The 18,733-nt window shown below is 42.4% G+C and overlaps 2 protein-coding genes across 4 annotated transcripts in view; both read left to right on the forward strand.

Moving 5' to 3' along the window:
- Positions 1 to 18,733, forward strand: part of Macf1 (microtubule actin crosslinking factor 1) — a 211,707-nt gene that overhangs the window by 144,737 nt on the left and 48,237 nt on the right. For all 3 annotated transcript variants that reach the window (XM_028790128.1, XM_028790130.1, XM_028790129.1), the window contains 2 exons: positions 16,538 to 16,699; positions 16,898 to 17,068. In XM_028790128.1, the coding sequence (XP_028645961.1) occupies positions 16,538 to 16,699; positions 16,898 to 17,068 (333 nt within the window). The remainder of the gene's footprint in view (positions 1 to 16,537; positions 16,700 to 16,897; positions 17,069 to 18,733) is intronic.
- Kiaa0754 (KIAA0754 ortholog) lies at positions 6,417 to 10,603 on the forward strand. Its single transcript, XM_028790131.1, has one exon. The coding sequence runs from the start codon at positions 7,268 to 7,270 to the stop codon at positions 10,601 to 10,603; it is 3,336 nt and encodes a 1,111-aa protein (XP_028645964.1). The 5' UTR covers positions 6,417 to 7,267.

The raw sequence follows: 18,733 nt of genomic DNA on the forward strand, positions 1-18,733 counted from the left end.
CTTTCTTTCTTTCTTTCTTTCTTTCTTTCTTTCTTTCTTTCTTTCTTTCTTCCAAAGAGAGAGGATGCAGGAAAGGAGGGGGCAGCCTAGTACTTGTAGAGGTCAGACAACCTGTGAGAGTCGATTCTTTCCACCATTTGGGTTCCAGAAATTGTTCTCAAGTCATTGCCCTTGGTGACAAGCACATTTATCCACTGATCTATCTGGCAGGCCCCTAGGTCTAGTTCTTGAACCTCAAACCTGAGCTGTGTATTTGTTCATTTGAGATCAGTGATGAGGATTACTTGAATAGGGACAAGGGGTGGAACTCAATGGTATCACACGTACAAGTGTACACATGGCCCTATGTGTGATTCCCCACAGACACCAGGTAACAAAATCAAAGAAATGATTTACGAAAATCTCAGAATTGTTCTACCTGATTTTCTCATATTTGAGAGGGGACACCTGCAGTAAAATTGTTTAGTCATTTGGCCCATAAAAGCAACTTTGTGATAGTCATGCCACCTTGAAAACAAAAAACGACTATTCAGTCCCAAGGAAAGCCATCCTATGATGTTCTCAGCAAAGCTTCCCCTGAACTTGCAGGCTAGGTCAGAACCCCTGACTCATCTGTTTATAGCTTGGTTTGCTTTTTTTGTTCAGAGTCTTTATATATCTGAAGTGTTTCTCTCAGCTACTAGGATATAGGTGCCTGACCATGTCTCATAAAGATATCTCAGTTTCTATCTAGTCTGGGGCAAAGTCGGTCCCAATAAATATTTATTTAACAAATAAAAAGAATTAAAAATACAACTTTGAGCAAGAGGTATAGCTCAGTTGTAAGACATGAGCCTAGTTACATGTAAGATCCTGCTTCAGTCTTCAGCACTGTTTAAAAAGAAAAGAAGGCCAGGCGATGGTGGCGCACGCCTTTAATCCCAGCACTTGGGAGGCAGAGGCAGGTGGATTTCTGAGTTCAAGGCCAGCCTGGTCTACAGAGTGAGTTCCAGGACAGCCAGAGCTACACAGAGAAACCCTGTCTCGAAAAACCTGAAAATAAAATAAAATAAAATAAAATAAAATAAAATAAAATAAAATAAAATAAAATAAAATAAAATAAAATAAAATAAACTAGTAGAAAAGAAAAGAAAATCAATACAGCCTCAGGAGACTAGAGTGATGGCTCAGCACTTAAGATCATTTCTTGCTGATGCAGAGGACCCAGGTTCAGTTCCAGAACCCATGTGGTAACTCATGTTCATGATCAATTCTAGGTGATCTGGTACCTTCTGACCTCTCCAGGCTCCAGGCATGCACACATACAGACAAAACAATTATACACATACATTGTTTTGTGTTTGAGATAGGGTTTCTCTGTATCACTGGCTGTCCTGGAACTCAGAGATCTACCTGCCTCTGCTTCCTGAGTTCTGGGATTACAAGCGTGCACTACCACACTCAGCTAATAAATTTTTTATTTTAAATAAAATTTTTTATTTTATTTTTTGAGATAGAGTTTCTCTGTATAGCCCTGGCTATCCCAAAGCTCACTCTGTAGACCAGGCTAGCCTCCAACTCAGACATCTACCTGCCTCTGCCTCCCAAGTGCTGAAGTTAAAGGTGTGAGCCACCACTGCCTGTCCCATAAATAATTTCTTTAAGAATATGACTTCAGTAGTACAGATATAGGGCGGGGAGCTCAAGGAAACAAAAGAACACTGCCTGGAAAAGAGACATCATGATAATCCTGTGCTGTGGAGCCCAAAGAAGAGAATCTTGAAGGATAGCAGATCTTTCCACACACCCGTTATCCTCAACCTCTCCTGTCTAACTTAGCAACCATCACTGCTGAAACTGTTTCCCTAGAAGTATTCATTGACTTCCTACTTGACTAATCTGGTGACATTATCTAATTCATTGTCTTCTTTCTTTCTTTCTTTCTTTCTTTCTTTCTTTCTTTCTTTCTTTCTTTTTTAAAGATTTATTTATTTATTTATTTATTTATTTTATTATGAGTACACTATAAGCTGTCTTCGGACACACCAGAAGAGGGCATCCAATCTCTTTATGGATGGTTGTGAGCCACCATGTGGTTGCTGGGATTTGAACTCAGGACCTCTGGAAGAGCAGTCCGTGCTCTTAACCACTGAGCCATCTCTCCAGCCCCATTGTCTTCTTTCTTAAAAGCTTGATTTTAGGAACTGAAGAGATGGATTAGTCAGTAAATAACCTACAATACAAGCATAAGAACCTGAGTTCAGTTCCCCAAAATTCACATAAAAGAAGTCAGACACAGTGGCATGCATCTGTAACCCCAGAGATGATGGTGCAAGTGAAGGGCAGTTAGACACAAGTAGGTCCCTAGAGCTCATTGGCCTGCCAGACTACTATATATAGTGCATGAACTCCAGGTTTAGTGAGAAATTATTAAAAATAGTTCTTAATAATGTTAAAAATTATTTTAAATTCTTAAGATAAGATAGAATAAAATAGAAGGAGGCATTGATCTCTGGCTTCTGGGTGCCTGCGTACATGCATATCTCCATGCACATACCTCCACAAACAGGAGAAACCAGGATGAGGTTAGCCTTAAGCTCTTGGATCTCTTTCCTCACCCTTCCAGGTTCTAAGATTGCAGGTGTCTGCTCCCATGCCTAGTACCTGCTTAATTTCTTGGCTTTACTTACTTTACTTACTTTCTTTGTTCTCTCCCCATCCACTTTCTTCTGGGTTTGCCTTCTCACTCCTATAAGTGGCTTTTGAAGTTCTGTCATCTGTCCTTTTCTCCCTCTACATTCAACCATGCTGAGATAGCCAGCTGTCTCCACACTGTCCCATGGTGCAAGGCTTCTATATCTCTACCCCAACGCAGAATCTCTTGTTTGAAGGCCCATTCTAAACAGCCCCACATGAGTTGTCTTTGAATACTCTAAATGGAATGAATCAAATATCTTCTTCCTCCTACTGTTTTGTAAGTTCTACCATGCCCTTGGTAACCCCAGAGTAATAGTATAGCATTATCTTTATTTTCTCTCTAGCCTCTACTTTCTACCCAATTAGCGAGTCCAAATCTGACTCTCCAGTTTTTTTCACCATCCTTTACCTCATTTGTCCTCATTTGTACTAACTTTGTTTCTTTTCTTTTCTTTTTTTCTTTTTTTAAGACAAGTACATTTACCACTTCTAAGTTCAAAAGTTAAAGATTTAGAGGTATTCCGAAGCTCCCTGTGTTTCTCCCTTAAAACATTTAGTGGGTCATGTGAGATGTACAGATGCTTTTTTGTTATAGCTATAAGGGCAGCAAGAGAAAACCGGATCAGGTGTTTACTTCAGGCACTGAGATGGCTACTGGCAGAATTCCGAAACTAAAACTAAAGAGAAACTCATGATCAGATAAAAAAAGAAGACATAAAGAAAGAGACCTTGTGCTTTCTCTCCTTGCTTCTATTCAACACACACCAATTTTTTAAAAAAAGAATAAAACTAGGAGGCTTCTTGCTTGTTATTTTTGTTTTTGAAGGGGTAGGTAGGTTATATGAGTCTATGGTGTGTATCTGTCTGTCTGGAATGGAGAGGCCCTTACTGTAGACCAGAATGGCCTCAAACTCAGAGATTTCACTTCTTGCATGAGAGGACTGAGGCCGTCATGCCCTGTGGAATCTTTTCTAGATGCTCTGTTTAGACTTTGAGGAAGTTTCTATGTAGTATTTTAGCACTTTAATTAAACAGAGTGTGACTAAAGTGATAAGTAGTTTGAGTCTGTACCTCAGTTGCTAGACTGTTCCATTTATTTACCTGACATTGATGAGAAGAGTAAACCAAAGTGGATAAGTGTGGGGAGGGGTTAATTAGGGAAAGACTGACCTGTTTGGCGCCTGACTTGATGAGGAAGCAGGAAAAGAATGTTTGTCTGGGAAGGTTGTGATTCCACATTGAGACTATTCTTTATAATAGAATAACCACCCACCCTTAACTCCAGAGCCAGAATTCCTCAGATTCTTCTAACCAGAGGGGCCCTGGCATGCTAAAGAGTCTGTTATGATATCTGAACACTTGGTGATTGTATCTGGCTAGGAAGACTTGCAAGTGAAATTAATTACAACAAACTTAAAACCTGGATTCCATGAATTGTGAAGTATCCAGTCTGTAAGCTGATTAGATTTACTCTTAGGATCACAGTGTGTCAGGGGTTGAAGGGACTTTAAAACATATCCTGAATAAACTTCAGGATTTGTGAATCTGTTTCCTGAGATTGCTATGCCACGTGGCTGCCTAAATTTCTACTCACATTCCTTTGGGATCAGGAAAAGTCACCCTTTTAGGGGACACCTTATTCTTTGAATAGCTGTGAGAAAACTGATGGTTTGAAATCTGCCCTTGGATCTTGGTGTGCCAGTTTAAGGAGACATTCAGCACAAATTTCCTTCCTCCCACGTCCCAGCTCCTCAGATACTTAATGTTGATCCTATCCCCTGGAACTTCCTCTCTATCAAGTCGTATTCTTGAGTCTTCTGACTGTGCTCATACAAAAGTGTTCTAGTGTCTTGCACTATTACACCAGGAGGTCACAGGATTCTAGACAGCTTTTTGGAGTTTTAACTTTAAAGAACAGGGTACAATATTTCAGTATTCTCTTCTGTTTACAGATAGAAAGTTTTTGTACTTGAGTGGGTAGAATTGATTAGCTTCTTTAGGAATGAGAAATGAAGTGTAAAACATTTTGCCAAGCAAAGTTGTCTTTTACTTGACTAATCTGATCATGGGCTTCAGCCTGTACCTCATTTTTGCCAAAGAGTTTCTGGCTCCTCAAGTAAGTCTAAGGCTCCAAGCTTCACTGTCAAATCTCCACACACCAGTGATTGGTTTTATTTACTGTTTGTGTGGAGAGTAGAAATAACTTCTTCATAAGTTTTACCATCTATATTAATCACTTGGGCCAACAGGACTTTGTACATTTTAACTGACCTTTTTCATCTTCATAAAATCCGAGGGACCATCGTAAAGGGAGTCAAGTATTATAGCTCAAAGATGTGCAAGCTACCTCTGGCAGGCAGTCTTCTGGGTTGCTCTTTGTACTTTTCTTAACAATTACAGGATCTCTAGATAGCTTTTCTAAAATCCAGAACGTAGTGTTGCAGGATTGTGTAACACGTTTCTCCAATATTTTCTTTTTTGAGACTTGAAATACGGACTCAAGCTTTTCATCTAGCCCCTCAGAGGCTCGTTTTCTTGGGCGTGCGCAGCAGTTATAACCAGTCCAGGTGTTGGGCATGGGCTATTCCTGCTAGTGTCTCCACTGCCCTGTAACCCGCACCCCATCTTCCGGTCATCAGGACCGCTGAAGTCTGAGCAGAGAAGTCCAGGTGGCGTAATGGGGCAAGATCTGACATACTTGAGAAGGGAAACTGTGCCTACAGTTTATCCAATAACTTGGTTCCTGAGTCGAACTTAATTCCTTGGCATACCAAGAAAAGACTGTGTTTAAGTCTAGCCTGTTCTTTGGTCAGCGCCAGAGGTGACATTGGAAAAATACAGGGACAGTCGTTGGCGGCAGAGTTGGAGCCTAGGATAGTGCAGACCGCCCACCCTAGCCGGTACGTCTCTACCGGCAGAGGAGGCCCTCGAGTGGCCCTAGTCACAACCGGCTGGTAGTGGGGGAGGCGGGGGCGCCCCTTCTGGGTTCGCCCTTGGGCTGGGCTCGCATCCCGCGGGTTGGAAAGAATCGGGGGTGGAGGGGCCGGGCCAGCGCTATGAGGGCGGGGCTTTCCTTTGTCAGGGGATTTGCCCGGCGTGACCAGGACTGCTCTTCTAACCCTCCCGCGAGTGTGGAGGGAGTGAGCTAGAGGGGGTGCAGGATGAGCTGGAGTCCCTCGCCCCAACCCCGAGAAGCCCCTCCCTCGCCGCCTTGGCCTCCAATCCTTGCCTCCCTTCCCTCCCGGCGGGGCTCCCTGTAGGCCCCGCCCCCGTCCTCCTCCCTAGCAGTACGCGCCGCGCGCTCCCGGGCTTCCAAGGGGGCTGCCCGGGCGGGGCAGCGGCTGTGGCGGGGCTGGAAAGGGGAGGAGATCCGCCCGCCACCCGAGCACTTCCAGCCAGCGGCGTGTGAGCGGGCCGCGCGGCGTGAGAGAGGCGGGCTCGCCCCCCTCGTGCGGCCGGAGCGGAGCCTTTTGTTCCCGGCCAGAAGTTTGCATGCCGGGACCGTGACAGCTGCGGGCGGGAGGACGGCTGCAGGGCCGGCGGCGTGGTGGAGAAAAGAGGAGACTGCTTGTCATGCAGCCCACGACGCGGCGGTTGGGGGCCGGGAACCTGCAGTGGTCGGGGAGGCGGCGCCCACAGGACACGGGACTTTCTGCTGCTGGAGGGACAAACTAACTTCCAGAGCGCTAGACCCAAGGCCAGCCCGCCGGGAGCCACCTGCAAGGTTGTGGTGAGGCGACCCTGGCCCTCCGGGGCGCGAGGCATGGCGCGGGTTTGCGGGCGGTACTAAGTGAGTCTTTCAGATTGCCTCTTGGCCGCTGCCGCTGCCTGCCCGCCTTCTGAAAGGCCCAGCGTGGGCCTCCACTCGCCTTGTTTTGCGGCCACGATACAGTGTTGGCTTGGAAGCCACAACAATGCCATGATGTTTTGGAGACAGGAAGCCCCAAGCTGGCCCCGAATGAAGGACTTCCTGTGTTTAAAGTTGCAGGAATATCCGCTGACCAGCCCTGTTCAAATGCAAACACCCCAACTAGAGAGGACGAATGGCTAATTCAGACCAGCTGGACTCTTCAGGGCTGAACACAGGATAAAATGAAAGGAATTCTTAGGAGCTTGGACCATACTTGAAAGCTAGAGAGGGTGTGCCATTGTTATTGAAGGACATAGTTGGTATAAATTTTCTGCTTCCAACTCAGCTTCGGTGAGAATCGAGTGAAACTAGATATTGAATAAGACTTGTTAATATCAAATGATTTTTTTTTTGCTGACTGAATTTGAAAGGGCAGTACTCTTTAGAAAAGTAAAACCAGAAGCCATACAAATAATTGTTTTATGCTCCTTGATTAAATAATTTCATTTGTCTGCAGTCATGATGCTACTAGCCCGTGAGGAAAAACGTGTTTGTCTTATTAGAGTTTCTCCCAAAATGGTTTCAAATTGGAACTTCCAGATCTTTCTGGAAGGCAGATGCAATTGGTGGTTTGGAGTATAAACATGTAAGAGGACTTACAATTCATGTAGAATGTATTTTAAAAGAACCTGTGAGGAAAAAACTTTTGAAAGATTGATGGTTCATCTTTATTGAAAAAGTATGGGTAAGCCACTTAGCAGGCCAGACTGTTTAAGGCGGAACCCCACCTGCCTGGGTAAAGGGGAAGATGAGGATGGCTATATAGAAGATTGCTATGTTCCACAGCGGTCTATATACGATACAATGAGGATAAATGAGCAGATTGACCAGGGGTCAAAACTTAATCAGACGTCAAAAAGCACCATGGAGAAGATGGAAGGAAGTACCATATCCAGCAATGGTACATTAGGAGCATCATCTAATGTTTTTGAATCTCGAGTGCCAGAAGGCAAGAAGCTGGATGAGAGGATAATATTTGATGCATTAAAGCTGAGCAGTGATGTGCAGAAGTCAGCACCTGTGCCGCCCAGACGTCGGCCAAATGCAGAGCGCAAAGATAACATTAACAGGAGATCGTGGAAGTCCTTCATGCCACCCAACTTCCCAGAGTTTGCAGAAAGGATGGAGGCTTCTCTCAGTGAAGTCTCAGAAGCTGGTGCTTCAAATCCTTCCTTGCAAGAGAAAAAAGAATCCAGTTCTGCAGTGACAGAAAGTTCTGGTCACTTTGACCACAGGGAACCTCAGTCTGAGTCCGTTACTTTGGAACACATGTCCAAATCTGTAGATATTCCAGAAGTGCAAAATGTAAAAAATTTGAGAGACTGCCAGGACTTCAAATTCCAACAGCACAGTGAGAGCTCTCCTCATGAATTCCAGCCTCCAGACTCAGGAGCTGCAGCCGCAAGTGGTAACACAGATGAAGTGCAGGAGCACAGATTCTCAAGTGCAACCTGGCCCAGGGCCATGAAAAGTTCCTCCAAGGGAGGCTTCAGTGAGAAGCAGCACCCCCTTGGGGACACTGCCTGCACCGTGGAACTACCACCTCTCTCTCCTTGCCTGAGTGAAGAGCTGTTGGATCCAGAATTACATATGCTTATGACACCTAGCCTGAGAGAAAAAACAGAGTCTGAATTAAAATTTGAGGAGGATGAACGATGGATCATGATGGAGGCAGAGGAGGAGTGGGAGGAAGAGAAATTGTCAGAGAAAAGAAAGAGTCTTGTGGTTACAAATGAGGAGACTAGCATGGCAGATCCTTTTGAAGAAAGTGACCAAGCAAACTCAATAGCAGCAATAGAGGGTGGATCTGATTGTGCGGCTGTCTTTGGAACTTCTGACCACCTAGCTCTTGATCAGATGTGCTGCCCTGTTGACCTGCAGCCAACTAGGGATCAGCCAGCTTCTGTTCCTGATGGTATTCCCCCTGACTGCACCTGTGTGTCTGCAGGTGACTGTGTTATCAGTGAGATGAAAAACAGACCTGCTCAGGGCCTAGAGGGTCTGACTTCAGGGCTCCAGTGCCCTGTTGAAGCAGAGCAGCTCTCTGACACAGATTCTGTGCAAATGTTTCTTGAACTTGAGAAGGAATGTTTATGTGAAGAAGGAATAACTTCTTCAGCTGAGCTGCTGAGTCAGGCCTCTTCTGAAGGGCTGGCCCCAACCCAGGATGCAGAAGATTCACTTTTAATTAGTCATTTTCCAGAAGCTGCCTTAGAACAGGAACAGCGTGTGGGTTTTCTAAGTGTGATAATAAAGGACCCTGATACTGGATTAGATGGTGAATATTGCAATGCCCTGGATTCTTCTCAGGTGCCTAAAGTTGTTGAACTTAGTGCTCACCCTGATAGTGGGAGGGATACCTCCACTATTAGCAAGGAGTGTGAAAAAGTGCCTTTTAGCCCCAAGAATGGTGGAGAATGTAAGCCTCTGGCTGATCTGGACCCACTTGGAGAGCTGGACACAGGAGGATTGCTGAACTCTAATCTCAGAGCCTCTTGTGAAGAAAACCTGCCAGTCTTTATTGCCTCTGAGCTAGCCAAAGAAAATGGCAATTTGTCCCAGGTAGACTGCAGTCAGACTGAGGGGAATGTAGAGGAGTTTATGGAAAGGATCCCTCTCAGTTTTGCTTTTAACTATGAACAAGATGTTACCTCAGGACCTGAAGTAGAGGTTTTATCATTTGATTCAAATTTATTAACTGATGAGATTCAGTTAGAAAGTGGAAAAGGAGCTCTAATTAGTCAAAAAGATAACAATCTGGCATCTATGGGAAATGTAGACCCTTGTGAATTGTCCATGGAGAAAGTTTGTGATAAAGATGGTGAAACAAAAGAGCCAGATTGTCGAGGGAAGCTTTTAGGGAGTGGAGCTCCAGCACAGTTTCTTACAGACTTCCAGAGGAGATCTTCTGAGTCAGAGATTCTGAGTCTGCGCCTGAGACTCAATAAAGCTGGAGCAGAGACCATGAGTGACAGAGAACCTCAGCTGAATTTGGCTTTATCACAGGAAGGGGAGCTGGAAATGAGAGAGTTAGATTCAACCCTGAACATCTTTCCAGAGGAACAAATCACCAAAGCCAATAACACTATACCAGGTTTAGAAGAATGGATATCCAGCCAAAAGACGCCTGCCCCAGTTGCTGTAGTACCCATAGTAGAAGATGCCCAGGATGCTGTAGCACCCATGCCAGGAGAGGATATCCCAGCTGTAGCATTGCCTGCCTTGGAGGGGCCTGCTGCCAAAGCCTCTGCCTCAGAGGAAACTGCTGTAGCTATTCCAATAGTAACCATCCCAGAGGAGGATATCCCAGTAGCTTCAGTAGTTATCTTAATGGAGGATGTTACGGCTGCTCCAATATCAGCCCCAGAACATGCTGCAGCCTCATCTGGTGTGGTGCCTCCAGTGGAGACTGTTACAGTGCCCATCATAGACCAGGATATTACCTCAGAGGAGCGTGACACTCAAGCTGCTGAAGTGTTCCTCCCAGAGGAACCTGGCATACCAACTCCTGCAGGGCCCACCTCAGAGGAGCCAGATACTCCAACAGTTCTGGTATCTACTACAGAGGAGCCTAACATGCCTCCTCCTGCAGGGCCTATATCGGAGGAGTCTGCTGCCCCAGCCCTTGAAGAACCTACCCCAGAGAAGCCTGATACTCAGGTGGTTAGTATGTCCCTCCCAGAATGGTCTGCCACTTTAGCTACTGCAGTGCCTGCTAAGGAAATTTTCTCTCCTGATGGACCCTTCCTGGAAGGAACTACCCACACTGATTCAGTGCCCATTTCAGAAGAAACTCCTGTTCTTGAAAATGTTTCCTCTCCTGGAATGTGGATCAAGGAAGGCCTTGATTCTCCAGCATTTGGAATAAAAGAGGTGCCTGGCACAGTGCTACATGGGAAAGTGCCTCTGGCTGCAACTGGTGGATTAAATTCACATGAGGTAATTGTTGCTCATTTCATTGGCAAGAAAGGCCTAGAGCATAAAGTGAGAATTCCAATTTCTCTCACTTGGTGTTAACAAGTGGTGGCATAGGTCCTCCTATCTTTTGTTAATACTGTGCCCCTGGGCTTCTTATTTCCAGATTTTTCTATTGAATTTAGAGAAGAATGTGTCTTAATTTTCTCTGATGTAAAATCTTATTCATTTTTAAAACATATGTTGGAAGCCAAAGTAACACATTTGTAAATAGATGTTGGCTTAAATTTTAAAAAGTTTATTATCAGGAAAGTGTTATTCCTCTTCTGAAAGAAAGAAAGAAGGAAGGAAGGAAGAAAGAAAGAAAAGAAAAAAGAAAAGAAAGAAAACCTGTTTCCTAAAATCCAGAGTTCATGTTTTTAGTGATGTGCAGTTAGGTAGAGTTACCCTGAGCTTTGAGTGAGACCTGAGTACTTCAAACCACTCTAGGAAGATTAGGTGTCCTGAGTTTTCTCTCTCAGATTCCTCACTGGGTAAGGCAGAACCCTGACAAGATTGTAAAGGATACAATGACAGTGCATTTATGGTATCACAGACACAAGATTTCAGCCACTGACATTCTCCCTTCATCCTGTAAATAGATTGCAGATATCACAGAAGTAGCTTAAGCAAAAGCAATGTAAACATACAAAGGTGGGGGGTGGGGGTGGGGGATGTTGGCTTGGTTTTTTGTGTTTTTCAAGACTGGGTTTCAAGACAGCTCTGGCTGTCTTGTTTTTTGTTTTTTTCAAGACTGGGTTTCAGACAGCTCTGGCTGTCCTGGCACTTAACTCTGTAGACCAGGCTGGCCTCAAACTCACAGAGATCTTCCTGCTTCTACCTCCTGAGTGCCAGGATTAAAGGTGTTTGCAGCCACTGTCATCAACACCTGGCCTAAGAGTATGTGTTTCTTAAAGCCATAGGTATACTCACGGAAAACTTAGTATGCAATTATAGTCATCTTGCAACATTGTTTTTATGTTCTGAAGTCACTTTCCTTTTCTAGACTTTGTTTCTGAATCTATAAAATGAGTGTGTACAAGGATATCCCCTTGGATCTTTTAGCTTGGAGGTTTTTGTTTTGTTTTGTTTTGTTTTGTTTTGTTTTGTTTTGTTTTGTTTTGCTACAGAGTCTTGCTGTGCAGCCCAGGCTAACTCTCAAGCTCTACATTCTCTTGCCTCTACCACCTAAATGCTGAGATTACAGGCCTGACTAATTACACCCAGCTCTCAAAATCCTTAGATAACAGAATATGGAAGTGAATAATTGAAGCAGTGTTCCACTTCCTAGAGTCCATCTGCTTTAAGTAGATTGAGGAGGTTGTTTGGATTTTCCCAATCCCCAGGTCCCAGAACAGTTCTTCCTCACATTAGCCATTATTAATGGAATAGTGAAGATCAATTTTCTGTAATATCAGTGAGAACTACATAAGATGGGTCCTCTCATCTACCTCATTGCAGAATCTTCCATAGCAACCTTAACCTGTTAGAATACCAATTAGACATGCAACAAGTTATTTTGATTGTGTCCCTTAAACTGCCAGCTTTGCTGCAAATCCTCCTGCTTAGCTGAGTGATGGTAGTTCCTTCTTGGGCTCAACAGTTACCCTGTTATGTAGCTTCCTGCCAAGTTAGAATTTGTTACCTGTCAGGTTGGTGGATCTTGATTTTGGATTTTATGGAATATGGGATTGATAACTGAGATTACAGTCATCCCTCAAGTTAGAACAGTAGGCCAGTGACAGAACAATTCCTTGTGCAGGCATTCTTGAAATATGAAATACTTCTAGTATACAGCCAACAGCAGCAGTCAGTAAAAAATGATTAAATGTAAAAAAGAACTAATCTGATCTGCATATAGAGGTATTTAGAGAAATCTCAATACTAGTCACTCTCTGGGACATGTAATCCTCTAAGGATCCCTCCAGGTATAGGTGATCCTTGTTTTATGAAGCTTAAAGAATGTCTAATGAAATGCCAGGGGAAGGAAATGGTGCCATCCCATCCCATCTTCAAAAAGTTGTCATTCTTTGAAGTGGGGTTATTTTAGGTAGAGTGTCACTGCATAGTCCTGATTGGCCTAGAACTCTATAAGTAGACCAGGCTAGTCACAGAGATCCCCCTGCCTCTGGCTTTGGGATTAAAGTTCTGGGATTAAAGGTATGCACCACCACACCCTGCTATTTTGTAAATATTTATTGAACCCAGGAGTAGTAATGAATATCTACAATTTGAGCACTTGGGTCACTAGGGTGAGCTGGGGGAATACTTGAGGTCAGCCTGGGCTATATAAAATGGGGTAGCCTAAGCTATAAGTGAGGATGAGGAGGGGAGAAGGAGAGACACACTACTGAAATAATTATTAGTTGGATTTTTAAAAGAAGTTTTTCAGAGGTGGAAGTGTGTCTGACTGATAGAGTACTTGCTGGTGTTCACAAAGTCCAGGGTCCATTTGTAGCACTGCAAGAAAAGGAAAAGTGTTTTTTTTCCAAGGTTGTATAAATTCCAGTTTTTATGTATTTAGAGAGTATTTTTGGCATGTGTGAGTCTTGAGACAAGATCCTATTCTGGCTGGCCTGGAATTCACTATGTAAGTCCAGGCTGGCCTCAGACTTACAGCAGTCCTACATCACCTTCCTGAGTGCTGACACTGTAGGTGTGAATTCCATACCTGGCTTTTAGGGAGGGTTTAGAGACAAAGGAACTTACTGTTTCTATGCAGAGATATTTTGGACTGAACAAGTGATCATAACCTGGAATTTAATTTAGAGTAAAATGCTTCAGAGTTTATGTGCTATGTATGTACAAATGTGCGTGTGTATACCTGGCTAAAAATATAATCTTTCTGTTCTTAAAATATAAACTTCATAATAGGTACTAACAGGAGCTTGGTTAGAAGAAGCTAAATGTCAGTTTATTTGTTGTTTCTGTATTGTGATCTCAGGCTACTGAGAACAGTCCCCAGTTACTTAAACCCTTGCCTGTAAGTTCCCTCAATCTTATTTACAGTCAAAAGTTCCAAAGAAGAAGAGGCAGCCTTTTATACAAAGTAGAATTTCCATAAAATTAAAATTAGCCAAGGAACTCTTTTTAAGCAAAAATTGGGGAGCATTGCAACAATTCAGCGTTTGAGTGTCCAGCTGATAGGCAGATCTGTCATGAGTTTGTTTTCCCCTAAGCAATTTCTATACAAGGAGTCATTCATTCAAGAAATAAATAATTACTGAGTATAACTTTGTGCCAGATCCTAGCCTCTTACAGTGAATAGAACTGGCGTGGTGCCTGCCCTTGTGGACCTTATAGTGGCATGTGGGAAGCAGACGTGAAGCACAAAAATGGCTCTTGTAAATATATCATTATAAACTGACAAAGTAGGTTTGGAGACAATTGAACAGAGGCAAGAAATACTTTGGAAATAGAATTAAGACCTGTTGATGGCTTTTGTGTTGAAGGTGTATCAGCCAGGATAACATAGGTTCTGGTTTATATAGTTAAGTACAAAGTGGACAGTAGTAAATTATTGATTTCAAGAACAGATGTTAGGATTTGATTTAGGAAGAAATAAATGTGAAGGAATGAGAAAGTGAGAGGCACTGTTTCTGTGAAACGGTTCGGCTTAAGGTAAGTGGTTGGTGTGTAGATAGTAAGAAAGCAGTTGGATGTGTGGATTAGAAGAGAAAACTAAGTCATAAACATTTGTCAGTTAATAATTAAAGTTGCTCAGAAAGGATATTAAAAGAAAGGAGATAGCTAGCCATGATGATTTACACATATTAAGGCAAGAGGTTCATGAGTTCCAGGCTCGCCTAAGCTATGTACTAAAGCTTATTGAGACAGGGTTTCTCTGTGTAGCCCTGGCTATCCTGGAACTCACTCTGTAGACCAGGTTGGCCTTGAACTCAGAAATCCACCTGCCTCTGCCTCCCAAGTGCTGGGATTAAAGATTAAAGACTTCCCAGCTTTGTTTGTTTGTTTGTTTTTTAGAAGTACATTTTTTAAAGGAAGTCTTTGGACTAACATTCTCCATTTGGAGGTAAAAAAGAAAAGAGAACAAACCATCAAAAAAGATCAGCCAGGATTCAAATGGAAAACACACTACCACCAAAAAGTAAATACAGCCACTAACAGATCCACAAACACACAAAAACAAATCTTTAAAAGATAGCTTGGATGTATTTGATCTGATCGAGTTCCCCTTTGTCCCTCCATTTCCAGTCCCCACCATCATCAATCCTTTATCCATCTCCATCCTCACTCCTGTTGGTTTTTCTTCAAATTGATGTCTTTAGTGATTCAGAATAGAGCTCTGTGGTACTTTTGGGGATTTTTTTCCTGTATTTTGTTGAAGTTGAATTCTTATATGTTGCTTAATGAAATACAGTACGATCAAGTTGTAATGTCAAGTGGAGGGAGTGTCCTGGTGATTTCCTTCATGACCTTTTTGAGTTTTTGCTGGGCCTTTCCCTCTCTATGGACTGACTTATCCATTCATAGGCATTCCTTTGAATTTAGATTCCTAACCATAGTGTGATCTGTGATCTGTTAAAGAACAAAATTAGTCTTCCTTCATCATTCAATTCTTTTAGGTTTATTTTGTCCTCTTTTTGTTTTCTGTCATCCTCTGACTTTAATAGATACACCCATCTTACTGAAAAATACTTTATATAGCAGAAAAAGGGGGAAAAAAGAAATATAGCCAAGTTGGTAAAAAATGTGGCTAATTTTATGTTCTAGTTTTTTGTTTGTTTGTTTGTTTGTTTGTTTGTTTTTGGTTTTTCGAGACAGGGTTTCTCTGTGTAGCCCCTGGCTGTCCTGGAACTCACTCTGTAGACCAGGCTGGCCTCGAACTCAGAAATTCGCCTGCCTCTGCCTCCCAAGTGCTGAGATTAAAGGCGAGCACCACCACTGCCCGGCGAGAGAAACCAATTCTTAAGGATAAATGTTTGTATCATTCTTTCCCTTTCCATTTGGCAAATGTATGTGAAGACTAAAGTTTTGGCATTTCTTTGTTTTGTTTTTTGTTTTTGAGATAAGGTCTCATGTACTCCAGAGAGGCCTCAAATTGTATATGCAATTGATGATATGAACCTCCACCTGAGCGCTGAGATTATATAGGTTTGGTGACTTACACACCAGTTTTCCAAAGTACCATTTTATTCGCTCTAACTTTTGAATTTAGAAATGCCTATGTTGTACTGTAGTAGATAAAAATAGACATTGCTTACAACACTTACTCTGTTTTTAATTTTTTAATTTTTTTTGTTTGTTTCATTATGGACATGATCCATGGTCTCATCTTTTTAAAGTATTTGATATACCTATGACTTACTTGGTACATGTGTCAGAGTTGTAGGTGCATTTTTTTCTTGTAGACAGGGAAGTACTATTTCAAGATGATTGGTTGTATGTGTCTGTGGCCCTGAAACAGAATGAAATTAAATGGCCACGGGGGTATTAAGCTATGAACTTTGCATTTTTTCACACTGCTGATTTGTTTTGACTGATCGAGTTACCCATCCTAGCCAGGAAAGTGTGCTGCCTGTTGTCAGTGGTCAGATGGCTATTCTCAATGGTATTTTTCCAAGAACTTAAGTACTTGTAATTTGATAGCATCCTTCCCTTTCAGGATTCAAGTACATTGCATTTATTTTATAATATGTTATTGCTAATATTTCGCTGTTCCCTGAAGCTTTTAGCATTAAAAATTAAGCAACTGATCTGAAAGAAGAAACCGAGTCACTAGATTACAGACCTAAATAGTGCTATAACTGCCCCTTGGCATATGTTACATACGAGGGTACATAAGAAGATACAACTGAAACATAAACCCATGTGTCTGTCTCCTTGGTCCCCCTTGGTTCTGCTGCTTACATGTCCCCTTTGTTCTTGTCCTCCGTCGTTAAGTCATAAACCTCTCAAGAGTGACCACATACTATATGTGGTATAGACAGATTAATGTCCTTTATAGTGAATTTACTTGTTTTTGCAATTCTCCAGATGTTTCAGAAAGAACAAGTGGATCCTCTTCAGGTGAAATTGCAGCAGGTGAATGGACTTGGCCAGGGATTAATTCAGAGTGCAGGAAAAAACTGTGACGTGCAGGGTTTAGAACATGACATGGACGAAATCAATACTAGATGGAATACACTGAATAAGAAGGTGAGCTGGTGAGCAAGTGACACTTGTGCTGGGACTGGAAGGGGCAAAAAGAGACATTTAGGCCTGAGACTGCCCTTCAAACTAAGTACAAACAAAATTAATTGTTGCCATGTATAGTTACTAATTGGGTTAGTAGTAGTTTAAATACAATACTGTTCTCTCCTTCCTTGACTTTGAGCTCTCCATATCTGGACACAGGTTGCACAAAGAATTGCACAACTGCAGGAGGCTTTGTTACATTGTGGGAAGTTTCAAGATGCCTTAGAGCCATTGCTCAGCTGGTTGACAGACACAGAGGAGCTCATAGCCAATCAGAAGCCTCCATCTGCCGAGTATAAAGTGGTGAAAGCACAGATCCAAGAACAGAAGGTGAGTGGGAACGTGGAGACAGCGAACTGAAGCGACAGTGACAGACAACAAACACATCGTTTAGAGCTTATGGAGCAAGTCTGGAGTTTCAGTAGAACTTAACCTACATATGTCCTTCTGAAAAGAAAAGTGGAAATTGATTTTCAATGGTTTACTCTGGCGTTTCTTAGACTGAGAAAGTTACACACTTGTTCATGTGTCATATTGTAAGATCAGCAATATTTAGAGTAATATTGAATGTCGTAGATGAGTTGTCTATATTTTTGTCTTATTTGATTAATGTTAGCATGTTAATTATATATAATAATGGGTTTCATTATGACACTTTCATCCATGTACGTAATATACTTTGATCACATTCACACTCTACTACCCTCTCTCTTCCTTCTACCTACTCATCCTCTTGTCTTCCTACCTAGCCCTCCTTCTACTTTGTGAGAGAAACCTAGTGAGTGTCACTAAAATTGTTCACAGGGGTATAAATACCCTGCCAGGGGCTGTACTACTGAAAAACTGTCTTCCTCCCTCCCATCTACCATTAACTGTATGAAATCCTCTGTATCACAGATGCTGTGCATGTGATCACAGCTGTTGAGAACCCTGAGTGAAATGGCATGTCAGGTCTGCACATCAGCATTAGGAACATACATGCTGCCTCACAGGAAGAGGAGGACAGATGAATGTCTTTATGGCTTGGAACTCAACAATCTTTTACTTTTTTGAGTTAGAGTCTCATGTAGCTCAGGCTGGTCTGGAACATCATGTTGCTGAGGACGGCACTGAATTTCTGATCCTGCCTCCGCCTCCCAAGTGCTGGGATCACAAGTGTAAACCTCACTTTGTTTATGCAGTGCTGGGGATGAGGCCCAGGCTTTATGCATGCTGAGTAAGCACTGGACCAGACGAGCTGTCTCCCCAGGCCTCTACCTATTGTGTCAGTTTCATTTCTGTTTCAATTTCAATGTAGTTTTTTTTTTTTTAATTTTTCTTATTTTGTGCCAAGCATGGTGACACATGTCTTCAAAACCAACTCTTGGGAGGCTGAGGTGGGAGAGTTTTTGTAATAGAGTTTCAGGTTAACCTTGACTACATAAGCTAGATCATGTTTCAAAAATAATGAGGTACAATGAATATACACCAGTGGATAAAAAAAACTTTCTTAAAAACCATGCTTATCTTAAAAGAAGTTTTATCTTTTTTTTTTAAGTTTTAGGGAGGTATAACAAATGAAATTGTGTATCATTTACAGCATACAAGATGATAGTTTGCTGTATGTATATAGTACATTGTGAAATGACTGCCTTCAGCTGATCAAAATATCTGTCATTTCAGAGCCTATTGATTTTCCTGTGGCCTTTATCTTTTGCTTGTTGTTTTCTGAGGTTTATGGCTGACCTGGAGTTCACTGTGTAGCCCATGCTGGCCTTGAACTCAGGGATCTTCCTGGCTCTGCCTCCTAAGTACTGGAACTAAAGGTGTGCACCACCATTCCTGGCAAATATACTTGTCTCTTAATTCAAAGGAAGTTACCTGTCAATAATATAGGTACAGCCATGGTACTACTTACAAACTGAAGTGAGTGGGCATGGAAGGAACTGTCCTCTTTGGGACTCAAGAATGCATTGTTCAGTTAAGCTTCAGATTCATCATGATGATTGTTTGTTT

The sequence above is a fragment of the Grammomys surdaster genome, unplaced genomic scaffold (genome assembly GCF_004785775.1).
Source record: "Grammomys surdaster isolate TR1022 unplaced genomic scaffold, NIH_TR_1.0 125863, whole genome shotgun sequence".
Classification (NCBI taxonomy): Eukaryota; Metazoa; Chordata; class Mammalia; order Rodentia; family Muridae; genus Grammomys; species Grammomys surdaster.